General features: G+C 35.9%; 1 protein-coding gene across 4 annotated transcripts in view; it reads left to right on the forward strand.

Moving 5' to 3' along the window:
* Window positions 1-13,392, forward strand: part of LOC127834097 (glycogenin-1-like) — a 101,981-nt gene that overhangs the window by 27,479 nt on the left and 61,110 nt on the right. For all 4 annotated transcript variants that reach the window (XR_008027808.1, XR_008027809.1, XM_052359705.1 and 1 more), the window contains exons 5-6: window positions 6,355-6,481; window positions 11,824-11,950. Coding sequence is in view for 2 of the 4 variants with exons in the window: in XM_052359705.1 (XP_052215665.1) it covers window positions 6,355-6,481; window positions 11,824-11,950 (254 nt within the window). In the remaining 2 variants the exon portion in view is untranslated. The remainder of the gene's footprint in view (window positions 1-6,354; window positions 6,482-11,823; window positions 11,951-13,392) is intronic.

The raw sequence follows: 13,392 nt of genomic DNA on the forward strand, positions 1-13,392 counted from the left end.
GTGATTTACATTTGTTTAAGTACTGATAAAATCAAGTGATAATAAAATTACTGGGATCATTTGAGTGTGGTTGTCTGTAATACAGTAAATGATTGTTGGTTTGTTTGATAAGTGCAGTGTATGTGATTGCACACATATATACGGCATGTGATCACTTATCCACTTACATCTTATCCTTGTGATTACAAAGATTGCTTTACCAACAGTTTTTAACTGAATTTAACTAAGATATCAATGTCGATGGACCTATTGAAATGTGAAGAGTTTTGATAAGGTAAGAGGTTTGGGATCATTCCCAGCAATGTTTTCAACATTGCATCCCTGTGTTCATAATTAATTTAGTCCAGAATTGCCTAAATTGCTGAAAAATCACTTCTTTCTCCATACAAACAAAGCTGGCACATTTAAAATTCTTTAAAAATCATGTAGTATGTCTACCATTTGTTTATGAATGCATTTGCATGGCCATGGGTGATTTTTTTCTGGGTTAAACCGCAATTCCGGTTTTTGGATCGCTGAAGATGCCCTTTTTCCCAATCGTGTAAACCTGTTGAGGAAATTATAGGGGGGAAGGTATGGGGTAGGCACCCTGCAGATAGAAGGTGCCAATTCAAGTAACTCAATAAAGACTGCCCGCAATGAATTCTCATAAACTAGATCTGAGGTTTGTATAGTTTACAGATGTCAGACTGTGGGAAGTTTGCTTCAATACCACAGTGCCAGAACTGGAATTACCATTAAGCTATAAATAGAAATTCCTCATATCTTTTTATAATCAACCAATCGTAACAGTACTGAACAATTGTTTCATGGTATTTGATTCTCACGTGAGACACCTTTGACCTTTATAATTCAATCTGAAATCTATGTGTTATCCGAAACGCACTTCCAAGTTTTTATGTGAATGCCACGTATACAAATTCTAGCTTTAAATAAACTGTCCTCGTGTATTTCATGTTGAACCTTTTGTACTGACAAAAAACGTGCAAATTTTCTGCAGCAATGTACAATGTCATGCCATATGCATGAAAAGCGTGCGGGTATTGATCTTTGGATAAAAACTTTGTATCGTAGTGAAAATTGAGTTCGATCTATTGATTTCGATTAAAGGTTTCATGTCGTTGTTCTTTGTAACAAAATTATATTGCGAATAATTTCAAATTGACATTTCCACTATCTTTATTTGAAATCAAACACGCGGTATCTGTATTGTTACTGTCTTTTAGTTGAGTCATTATTGAAACAGTTATTTTACTGTATGCTGATTAAAGAGAACATGCGGACAAAACTGGATTTAGTGTAAGATGTTATGAAAACAAGCTAAGCAAAAAATATATTGATTGAAATGCCATTGTTTTTAAATTAATACATTCTTATAAATATAATTGAGAAAATAAGGAGATGGTCTTTGAAGTAGCATGAGAATTCTTTTTACCTTACTTAAAATGGTTTCTTTTCGGCTAAATTTATCGGATTTAGGGGGGCAAAGTCCACCATGCCCCCTACCAGGGCTTTGCACTGACCCTACTTGGGGCCCTGACGGCTCCCTGGACCCCCAACAAAATGTTCCAGTTTTCATACATTTTCAACTAATACTCGTGTATTTGTCATCAGTGGATAAAATGGATCAGCTTTGTAGCAAGGCATTAGATGAGTTTTCCAAAGTAGTGAGTTTGGCATATATCTGGAAAGCAAACCAAGAACTCTTGTTGTTTTTGCAAGCACAGTCACTGTGGTTCATTTTGGTCTTATTTGGGGCCGTAATTCAGCCCCATGGCCAATTTGAAAAATGACGTATTTTTCCCCAATCACTGGCTAAAATTCTTAATTGACGGTTTCCAAAAAAAAAATTAAAAATTAAAATGCAACATTTAGTTCATGTCCCTATTCAGTTCTAAAAGTTGAATCCATTTATATAGTTATATTAAAAACACTTGTATTCTCAATTAAAAAGCATTTTTTACCAAGAAACAACACCTATTTCCTTATTTTAGTCAAAACTGCACAATATTTCCCCAATCCAAAGGGCATAAACCCATTCAGTAATGAAAAAAAAAAAAAACACTTAAGGAAGTTTGTCCAGGAATATGTTATAAATTAACTGCAACATGCATCCATTAGCTTATATTGTCCACTGAAATGAACCCTACAGATTGTCAGCTCATTATAAAACACAGTTGTTCTGTTAATTACTACAATGTGCATGTTCATTGTACTAAAGCAATGTCTTCGAGACAAATTGCCATGGCAATGTCCTCTTGTATCTTGGGGAATATCACTGCTTTTGCATTCCCATGGGAAATGTCATTTGTATTGCATTCCATAGTATATCTCTGGTTAGCTTGGAGGTGACGTGTTGAATATAGGTATTGATTATGAACCTGTATGACTAGCAGAAATCAATGCAAGAACTAAAAGAAAGTGATATTTCAGTCTGCAGAAACAAATGGATGCAACCGGTTTTTATGCCGCCGATATGGTGGCATATTGCAGTCCCACTGTCTGTCCGTCAGTCTGTCCGGCATTCTGTTTTTCGGTGTGTTTTTTTACGCAGTGCTTTTAAATATTGAGCTTTTTAACCAGGTTTTTAACCAGGTTTTCCAAAGGAAAAAACTGGTTATTAGATTGGCGAATGCGGGCGGGCTGGCTGGCTGGCGGGCTGGCTGGCTGGCGGGCTGGCGGGCTGGCGGAATAAGCTTGTCCGGGCCATAACTATGTCGTTCATTGTCAGATTTTAAAATCATTTGGCACATTTGTTCACCATCATTGGACGGTGTGTCGCGCGAAATAATTACGTCGATATCTCCAAGGTCAAGGTCACACTTTGAGTTCAAAAGTCAAAAATGGCCATAAATGAGCTTGTCCGAGCCATAACTATGTCGTTCATCGTCAGATTTTAAAATCATTTGGCACATTTGTTCACCATCATTGGACGGTGTGTCGCGCGAAATAATTACGTCGATATCTCCAAGGTCAAGGTCACACTTTGAGTTCAAAGGTCAAAAATGGCCATAAATGAGCTTGTCCTGGCCATAACTATGTCATTCATTGTGAGATTTTAAAATCATTTGGCACATTTGTTCACCATCATGGGACGGTGTGTCCCACGAAAGAATCACGTCAATATCTCCAATGTCAAGGTCGCCACGACTAAAAATAGATTAAAAAAAAAAAAAAAAATTACAAAGGGGGTTAATTTTTTTGGTCATTTCAAAAGTTCAGTTTGAGTTTTCTCCCTTTATCAGATTTTTTTTTCACAATGAAAACCTGGTTTTGTGACAATTTTGTCCCTTGTTTATATTTGAGTCACCGTACATGACCTGCAGATATCAATGGACAATAACTTGGTAATGATGTTTTCAATTGGGCTATAGCTGCTGTGTGGCTTCAAAGCACAGTAGGGGGCACTGTATTTCACAAACCCAGTTCTTATTATACCAGCAAAACTTAAAAGGTTTGAAGCATATTATCTTGAAAAACTTATAAGCTGGATACTTGTTTGAAAATATTTTTGCAACAGTCTTTATGTGAAAATAAGATGGCTTAACAGAATTGGAGAAAACTTTCATACTTAATAATTTGATAATAAGAACCTCACTCTGTGAGAATGGCTCTGACTCAATGAATGTGCAGTAAGTGTCGTCCCATTAGCCTGTGCAGTATGCACAGGCTTATCAGGAAAAACAATTTCCGATTTAATGGATTTTTAGCATAGGTGCGTTTACGCACCTATGCTTATGGTATATACCACATTTCGAAAATCCACATCGATCGGTTGCCCTTTATGAAGCCTTACCTGATCAAAAATCAGACGAAATATCTATTTAATTTAGTATATGGTCATTCTTACAATTTTTTTTGGAAACGTTTTTCTAACGTTTTCTTCCAAGAATATTGCTGACACCGTTTTTTGTGAATTTTTTTAAGACCGTTTTAGTCAAAAAATCTCCTTATAACCTAAAACAAATTTCGTTCGTAAAACCATTCTATCTGCACTATAAATCTCAATCTCCTACGCAGTGGCCTCCCTTATACTAGAAGTTACTGACCCGGCAAAGCAAGGGAAGTAACTGCTGTGAGGAGTTTCTATAAAAATCTGCATTCAGAAATCTGTATTCAGAACTCAATCTGTTGTGCACGTCTGCATCTAACGCTTACCACAAGTTTTACGACAAATTCTTGACGCAGACGAATAGGGTAGCGTCAATTTTCATTTGTGAAAAGAATAGTTCGATACAGATCTGTCCGTGCTTAAATTTTGAAAGGCTTGGGTAATTATTTTTCATAAGCGTTTCAAACACTGATGTAAATGGAAAGATTATCTATTTAAAGAGTCGGTAATTGTTTGAAATTATTGATTTGAGAAATTCGCGGATGGCGATATCGAACTACATTATACCACGTGACGCCATTCTTCCCTGTATCTTGCACCTATGCTTTTAACGCCATTGGCGCTCTCGTTCATTTACACGAAGTCTCATCTGAACATAAATCCGGTCAAAGTAGAAGGTGTTTTCTGAACAGGCAAATATATGACCAGACTTTTCATGCATGCATTAAGCCCCATTTTCCCAGAGCCCATCTCATGGGTAAATTCCAATGTAAGCAGTCCTTCAAGGACTATTGAATTGTGGAGCGTTCAAGAATCTAGGTATTTGCTTTGCAGGCAGTAAGCAGTCAACATTATTTAGCAATTATTTATTGCCACATATTGTGTTACCAGATTTCTTGCTTTTTGTCAATCTGACTCAGCCAATGTGGTGATGTATTTCTTAGTAGCCTTTCTGGTGACAGCTGCTTAACACGATAAGGCCAAGGTTAATATTATCATGGGTAACCAGTGTGTTTTTTACGTTCAATTCTGGGCAAGTATTTGGCCCCATTCCCAATGGAAAAAAGTATATATTTTTCCCAAATGGAACCTTAAAATTCCCTGTTTCAATTTTTTATTTTGTATGCCTCCTTTCGAAGAAAAGGGGGTATGTAGTTTTCGCACTGTCCGTCTGTAAGTCTGTCTGTCAGTCTGTCTGTCACACTTTTCGTGTCCGCTCTCAAATTCAAATAGTTTTCATCAGATCTTTAGGAAACTAGACAATATCTAGGTCAAGTTCGAATATGGGTCATGTTGGGTCAAAATCTAGGTCACGGGGTCGAAAAAACAAATCCAAGGGAAGTAATAAGCTTTAAATGGACATAGTTTTTTGACCTGCCAAATTATTTATTTTTGTTTAATAAATAAAAGCGGCGCAGTAGGCGGCATTGTGTTTCTGACAAACACATTGTGGTTAAAGGTCAAGGTCAAGGTCATCCTTCATGGTCTAAGGTCAAAAATACAAATCCAAGGGAAGTAATAAGCTTTAAAGGGAGATAATTATTCAATATTGAACATAGCAACTTGATATTTGGCATGCATGTGTATCTTATTGAGCTGCACATTTTTAATGGTGAAACTACAGTCACAGTAGTGGCTTTTAATTATTTGCTACTAAAAATAGAGATTTGTTAGAGACAATTATTTTCAAGGGAAGTTATTTTTATATTTATAAATCTCAGATTATATATTACCTTACCAAGAATTTCAGTTCTTTTCACAGTTACTGTACAGATTTTTTATTTTGATTATTTATAACTCAAATGATTGATTTGTCAAAGGTTTTTTTAAATGATATAATTATCATTTCTTTGCTGTACTAATTTGTGTTAGGTCGGACCTCAAAGACCTCATGAAGAGGCAGGTAGGACCTGTAAATAAACTCTGATATACACATACTAATTTGTGCATGTAGGGTTCATTACATACCTGTGGACTTATGTCCATAGGGTTACACAATGAACTCTGGCTATGATCTCTTTGATTAACCACAGGCCTTGGTTGTCAGTGCTTTAAAGGGAGATGATTTCTATACCTGCCAAATGATAAATAGACATTTTATTTCAAAGCGGCGCAGTAGTGGGCATTGTGTTTTTGACGAACACATCTCTTGTTTTATTTTAGATTGCAACATTTAGTTCCCATCCAGCTCTGTAAGTTTTACATTAGTAAATATACTATTGAAACACTTATTATAAATTTTTAACAGGGGGAGAAAATTCCCAAAGCAAGCTTGACATTTGGGAAAATTGAATCATTTTATAGAAATTCTCTTAAGAGAAAGGGAAGAGACCTTTCTCTTGGAGGAAGGGGCCTATACAAGGCTCTTGCTGAAACAGGTAAAAAGCCCTATTGGAGTTAGCCAGTCCGTAAGTTTTTTTGCATAAATTGTTTTATTTTGATTTGTTGATAGTCTGAAAGGATTCATTTTGATTGGTTGATAATTTGCATATCTTCATTTTGATTGGTTGATATGTTTTCAGGTGGAGACCAAGGCCTCCTCAACATGTATTTCAAGAACTGGTCAACAGAGGATATTTCCAAGCATCTGCCGTTCATCTACAACGTGGTGTCTCAGGCTTTCTACAGTTACCTACCAGCCTTTACACAGTAGGTGACTTTCTGTCCTTATAAAATATTGCTATTTAGGTTTAACAATATTCAGCACTCCCACTAGCTTTCAAAAGTTGAAAGTCCTGACTTCTAAGCCTTACATTTTGGGCGTCCCAGACATAAAGGTTAAAGTTCCACTTTAATTTTAGTATTTTAGTAAACCTTACCATATGTGTTGATCACTGAATACATACATGTTTCAACACTTACCAACACAATATAATCCACTTTACTTATGATTTTTACTTTCAAAACCAAATCATGGTAGCTTTCTCAGAGCTCCAGATAAGGGTCGTATTTTCGTAATTACGAATTATTTTCAAGTCCTATACGTATTTATTTTAAATCTTGTCGTACCATTAAGAATTACAAAATCAAGTTACGAATATTATTTTGACATCGGTTCGTATCGATTTTTATTGAGTTCTTTTCGCGTATTAAAGATCTTTGCGGTGCTTATATAGAATGGTTATCGGGTTTGTTTAACAAAGCGCATTTTTTTCAATAAAAGCGGCGTATACAGTCTATCTGTCAAAAAAAAAAAATGGCGGCGCCCAGAGAGCGTCCTAAAAAACTGCAAAGCGTCCAAAAACACGCTTTTAACATATTGTACGCAAAGTGAGCCAAAGTTAAATGTTTAGAAAGACATTATAGAAATGATCTTAAACGATGTTGTATGTTCAGTTTCCGACACAGTCGGAAAAGCTAAACAAAAACGCGACACGACGGGTCCAAATTTAAACAACAAAAAAACATAGAACGAGTGGAAAGGACAATTCCCGTGGCTTATCGTTGAAAAGATTGAAGGGGAGAACCATTTTAATTGTTAAATATGTAAAAATTCATCTAAGGCATGCAATCTAAGCACAGTTTGGGCATATGAAGGTATTTGAAAAATATAATTGTATAATACTGAAAAGACACTGTTGAACTCGTATAAATAAAGTTGCTAGTATGTTTATTTTGATTTTTTTGCATGAAAATAACCATTATTATTTATTTTTAGGTCATTTATAAAAAATAAGAATTATTTTCCAAAACTTAGTAGTAACGTTAAGAATAAAATTTCAGAGTTAAGAATTATTTTTGGAAATCTGGTAGTAATTTAAGAATTTCACAAAACCTTATCTGGAGCTCTGCTTTCTGTCTTCAAACATGTATTCATTCATATTGTTATCCCCACGCTTTTTTAAAAGCGTGGGAATATTGTGGTTATCTACGCCGTCCGTCTCTCTGTCTGTCCGTCCTGGCCACTATCTCCTCCTACACTATAAGCACTAGAACCTTGAAACTTACATACATGGTAGCTATGAGCATATTTGCGACCCTGCACTATTTGGAATTTTGATCTGATCCCCGGGTCAAAAGTTATAGGGGTTGGGGTGGAGCCGGGTCAGAGACTTTCTCTCAATTTTTGTTAGCTCAACTATTATATATGAAATATATATAGTAGAGCTATCCTACTCATGTCAGCGTGAGTGTGAGCGTGCAAATGGTAAAGTTTGCGTACCAACCCAAATATTTCTTATGTCCCTTGACATATTGCTTTAATATTTTGCATACTTCTTAACCAACATGACCCCAACCTATAAACAAGGGCAGGCAACTGTATCAAGCATTTTGTAAGAGTTATGGCCCTTTTTTCACTTAGAATATGCATATTATTGATAAATCTATGTTAAAGTTTGCGTACCACCTCAAATATTTTCAATGTCCCTTGACATATTGCTTTCATATTTTGCAGACTTCTTTACCAACAAGACCCCAATCTATAAACAAGAGCAGACAACTGTATCAAGCCTTTTGTAAGAATTATGGCCCTTTTTCCATTTAGAATCTGTATATTATTGATAAATATATTTTAAAGTTTGTGTACCACCTCAAATATTGTCAATGTCCCTTGACATATTGCTTTCATATTTTGCAAACTCTTTTACCAACATGACCCCAATCTATAAACAAGAGCATACAACTGTATCAAGCATTTTGTAAGAATTATGGCCCTTTTTATGATCCCCCCCAAAAATTGGGGGAAGCATATAGTCGCCGCTTCGTCTGTCCGTGCGTGTGTCCGTCCGTCCGTGCACAATTTTTGTCCGGGCTATTTCTCAGCAATTAATGACTGGAATTCAATTAAACTTTATAGGAAGCTTTACTACCAAGAGGAGATGTGCATATTATCAGCTGGTTCTGGTTGGATGATTTTTCACAGAGTTATGGCCCTTTGAAATTTTCCCTTTTGAAATTTTCCATTAACTGTACATATAGTGCAATTCTTGTCCGGGCTATTACTCAGCAACTAATGACCGGAATTCAATGAAACTTTATGGGAAGCTCTACTACCAAGAGGAGATGTTCATATTATCAGCCGGTTCTCGTCGGATGATTTTTCACAGAGTTATGGCCCTTTGAAATTTCCCATTGTACATATAGTGCAATTCTTGTCCGAGCTATTTCTCAGCAACTTATTACGAGAATTCAATGAAACTTCATGGGAAGCTTCACTACCAACAGGAGATGTGCATGTTATCAGCCTGTCATGATCGGATGATTTTTAACAGAGTTATGGCCCTTTGAAATTTTCTATAAACTGTACATATAGTGCAATTCTTGTCCGGGCTATTTCTCCCCAACTACTTACTGGAATTCAATGAAGCTTTATGGGAAGCTTAACTACCTTGATGAGATGCAGATATTATTTGTGGGTTCTGGTTAGATGATTTATTTAGAGAGTTATGGCCCTTTGAAATTTTTAAGTTGCTAAACCATTCATCATATTATTTTGTCCAAAGTTATGTCCCTCAAGACAGTTCCTTTGATCTGAATATATAGTGCAAAATTGTGACAAAGAAACCTTTGGGGAGCATCACCTGTCTTCGACGGTTTCTTGTTTGTCTTAGTAACTGAATATTTTGTTAAATTTTGTGTTTAGATCCACTTGACTTCTAAAGTATCAAAGCTATTGCTTTCAAACTTCACATTTTTCTTACTTTTATGAGGGTACTGCACCTGGCAAGTTCAATTTGACCTTGGCCTTTGAATGACCTTGACTCTCAAGGGCAAAAGAATAAATTTTAGTTAAATTGCCATAACATTTTTATTTATGATCATATTTTATTAATACTTTGACAAAACAACACTTACCTGAATACCAACATGGATTCCACTCAAACAATACCCCACACCCCAACCCAGAATCCTTGCCTGTCCCCCCCCCAAAAAAAATAAATTTTATTTTTTGTTTTGTTTTATTTTTGAAAGGTTGTCTAATGTGGGGTTGCCACACCCCACATTATACCCCCTCTCAACCCAACCGCTACCCAACCCCAAAAGAATATTTGTTTCTTTGAAACATGGTTTAAACAAATAAAAATAAATAATTATAAACTTTATTTTTGAAGTACCGTCCAAACTTCCCACCCAAGCTATTGCTATCAAACTTGAAATAAAATCTTATTAGTTTGTTTTATGTCTTTACAAATGTTCAATAGATTGTGGAAAATATACCTGAACTATTACCTTGACCTTATTGAATAATTTGAACAAATTCCCCATGATGGCATATATTACGTTATACTGTCAAGCACTCAAATAGTCCAGCGCGCTGTCCTCCGACAGCTTTTGTTTTATGTACTTTATAAACATTGGCCATAACTTTTGCAATATTGAAGATAGCAACTTGATATTTGACATGCATGTGTATCTCATGGAGCTGCACATTTTGAGTGGTGAAAGGTCAAGGTCATCCTTCAAGGTAAAAAGGTAAAAAAAACAAATTCAAGGGATGTATTAAGCTTTAAAGGGAGGTAATTAATGAACCTGCCAAATGATAATTTTTTTTTAAAATAAATCAAAGCGGCGCAGCAGTGGGCATTGTGTTTCTGATAAACACAACTCTTGTTATCCCCCGCCATAGGCGGAGGGATATTGTTTTGGCATTGTACACCATCTGTTAATAAGGGAGTTATGGCCCTTTGTATCTTGAAAAAATGCTTTTTGTCCCCTACTGGTGAAACCGGAGGGGACTTATGTTTTGCACTCCGTCTGTCAGTCAGTCAGTCTGTCAGTCAGTCTGTCTGTTTGTCACACTTTTCTGGATCCTGCGATAACTTTAAAAGTTCTTCATATTTTTTAATGAAACTTGAAACATGGATAGATGGCAATATGGAGATTATGCATGTCATTTCATTTTGTTCCTGCATCAAGAATTCTGGTTGCTATGGCAACAAATAAAAAATAAAATTAATATTTCTGACAATCGCGGAGTTTCACCGGTACAGGACAATATTGCTTGGCAATCTCTTGTGCGTGTCTTGAGCCATATCTTGGAAGTGCTTTGGCGGATTTAATTGAAACTTGGTATGAGTATATATATGGATAAGAGTATGATGCACGCCAAATGGCATTGTACGCCATTGGATAATAACAGAGTTATGGCCCTTTGTACCTTGAAAAAATGCTTTTTTTGTGTGTCCGGAGCCATATCTTGGAAGTGCTTTGACGGATTTCATTGAAACTTGGTAGGAGTATATATATGGATAAGAGGATGATGCACATTAGCGTTGTCCATCTGTCCAGACAACTTTTTGTGTGCATAAGTATATTGGTGGGGGATATCAATTCAACGAATTTGCTTGTTTTATATTATTTTACATTAACTTATTCATTTCTACACCGATTTACTTCCAATTGATACTGAACGTCTCTTATGACAATACGGTCAATCTCAACTATGCATGGCCCCATTACCAACCCTGGGGCGCCCCCTGGCCTCTGCCGCGCCATTTCTAGTTTTACCTGTAAGAGTATTGGCTTTACACTAGATCAATAAACAGTCTTAACACTGATTTGTAGTCTTTACATGGTTACTTTTCATCAGTGTAATATCGGCATTACAAAATAATGTAGGTCAATACAGTGTTGTAAAGCTAGCATATGCTTTGTTTTCAAGTCGTATTACTGCCATTTTGCAAACCTCGACACGGTTCTATCCAAGTTTTACAAGATTATATCTTGTATCAACTGTTATATCTGCAAGATATCTTATAAACAGAAATTCTTCAGACTTTACACAGCTATACCATTTTTTCACATTTTTTTCAACTTTACAACAAATTTAAATAAATGTGTGACGAAGTGGATAAGATGTCCATCTTGAGACTGGGAAGTCACGGGTTCCATTCTTACTGTGGTAGGGTTCTTTAGATCTCTGAACACAACAATTACTGGTTATACCCAGGAAATAGACTCAAGAGTTTTCAATAAGCTTTAAGCTTTCGCTGCAATCAATCTAACATAAATCGGTTTAAACTATAATAGAAATAAATTTTTTTTTTCAGGTTCAAAGATCGTGTGAAAATCGTTCATTTTATTGGAGCAGTTAAGCCATGGCATCACACGTTTGATCCTGTCACAGGAAGAGTAACCCCCCTGCCAGGCACCGGCCACAGTCAAGAGTTCCTTGAGGTGACAGGGGTTTTTCAGCACTGTCTGCGCCTCTGGAAAACGGAGGCACTCCCAAAGCAAACGGACCCGATCCTAAACCGAAAATATAAAAAAAAATCCCAATTTCCAAAAAAAAAATTTTTTTTTTTTTTTTTTTATTTTTTTTTAGAATAAAGTGTCTTATAACTTGTGTGACTAACCAGTGTTTGTGATGGTAAAAATATCTGCTATATGGTTTTGGCTTTACAGTTCCTATCTCAGAGTGTAACTGTAACTGAAAAACAAAACTGCAGAACTTGAATAAACGTTGAACATGCCCAATATTGCATCTGTTTATATAAAGAAGACAAAATAACAAATAAAAACAAATTTATTTGTTAAACCACTGAATTATTTAAGCATGATAAATTCACAATTTTTTCCCAAATGAGCCGTTTCATAGAAGCAAAAATTTACAAAATGGCCAATTTTGTCGATAAAAAAATCCCAATTTGGTCAGACTCCTTTTCCCAAAATAGGCAGAAAAAAACTTTGATGAGTTTGCAGCGATATTTGTTACCCTGAAGGGAAAAGTACCAATACTTGCGCTGATTGGGTACCATTAGCGTGAAAAACATTGAAATTGAGCAAATTTGCGTCTTGAGATCTTCAGTCCATGTGCATGGCCTGTGTACTGTAACAGCTGTGTGGTTGTCAATTTTCTTGTTTTGTTACAGGTGTAATAGTCCATTTTCATGGCCTGTGTTTTGTTACGGGCATGATAGTCTCAGAGCTCCAGATAAGGATTTAGTCTAAAGGGTATTTCACCCCCTGATATTATTGTTAAAGCGTAATTTACACCTTTGTTTCAGCCATAAAGGGTATTTAAGAATATTTAGGGGTATTTTCCATTTCCATAGAAAACTGACTAAGTAAATGGCGTGTTTAATCAAGAAATATTATTATTTGTTATTCATATTATAAAATGCAAACAATAAATTTAAAATGACGATCTGAACAGACTTTCTTTAAGAATATTCCCGCAGGATCCGCTGGTCGCTTAAAACGTTCCTTTTTATGCCCCCGGTAGGGTGGCATATAGCAGTTAAACTTTCCATCAGTCAGTGTGTCTATCTGTCCATCCGTCCGAGAAAACCTTTAACATTGGCCATAACTTTTTAAATATTGAAGATAGCACCTTGATATTTGGCATGCATATGTGTATCTCATGGAGCTGCACATTTTGAGTGGTAAAATTTCAAGGTGAATATCATCCTTCAAGGTCTATGGTCGAAAAAACAAAGTCAAGAGAAGTAATAAGCTTTAAATGGCCATACTTATCTGACCTGCCCACGTATATTTTTTTGTTAAATAAATCAAAGCGGTGCAGTAGGCGGCATTGTGTTTCTGACAAACACATTGTGGTAAAAAGTCAAGGTCAAGGTCATCCTTTACGGTCTACAGTAAAAATTACAGATTTTAGG

This window comes from Dreissena polymorpha, chromosome 6, assembly GCF_020536995.1.
Source record: "Dreissena polymorpha isolate Duluth1 chromosome 6, UMN_Dpol_1.0, whole genome shotgun sequence".
In the NCBI taxonomy this organism is placed as follows: Eukaryota; Metazoa; Mollusca; class Bivalvia; order Myida; family Dreissenidae; genus Dreissena; species Dreissena polymorpha.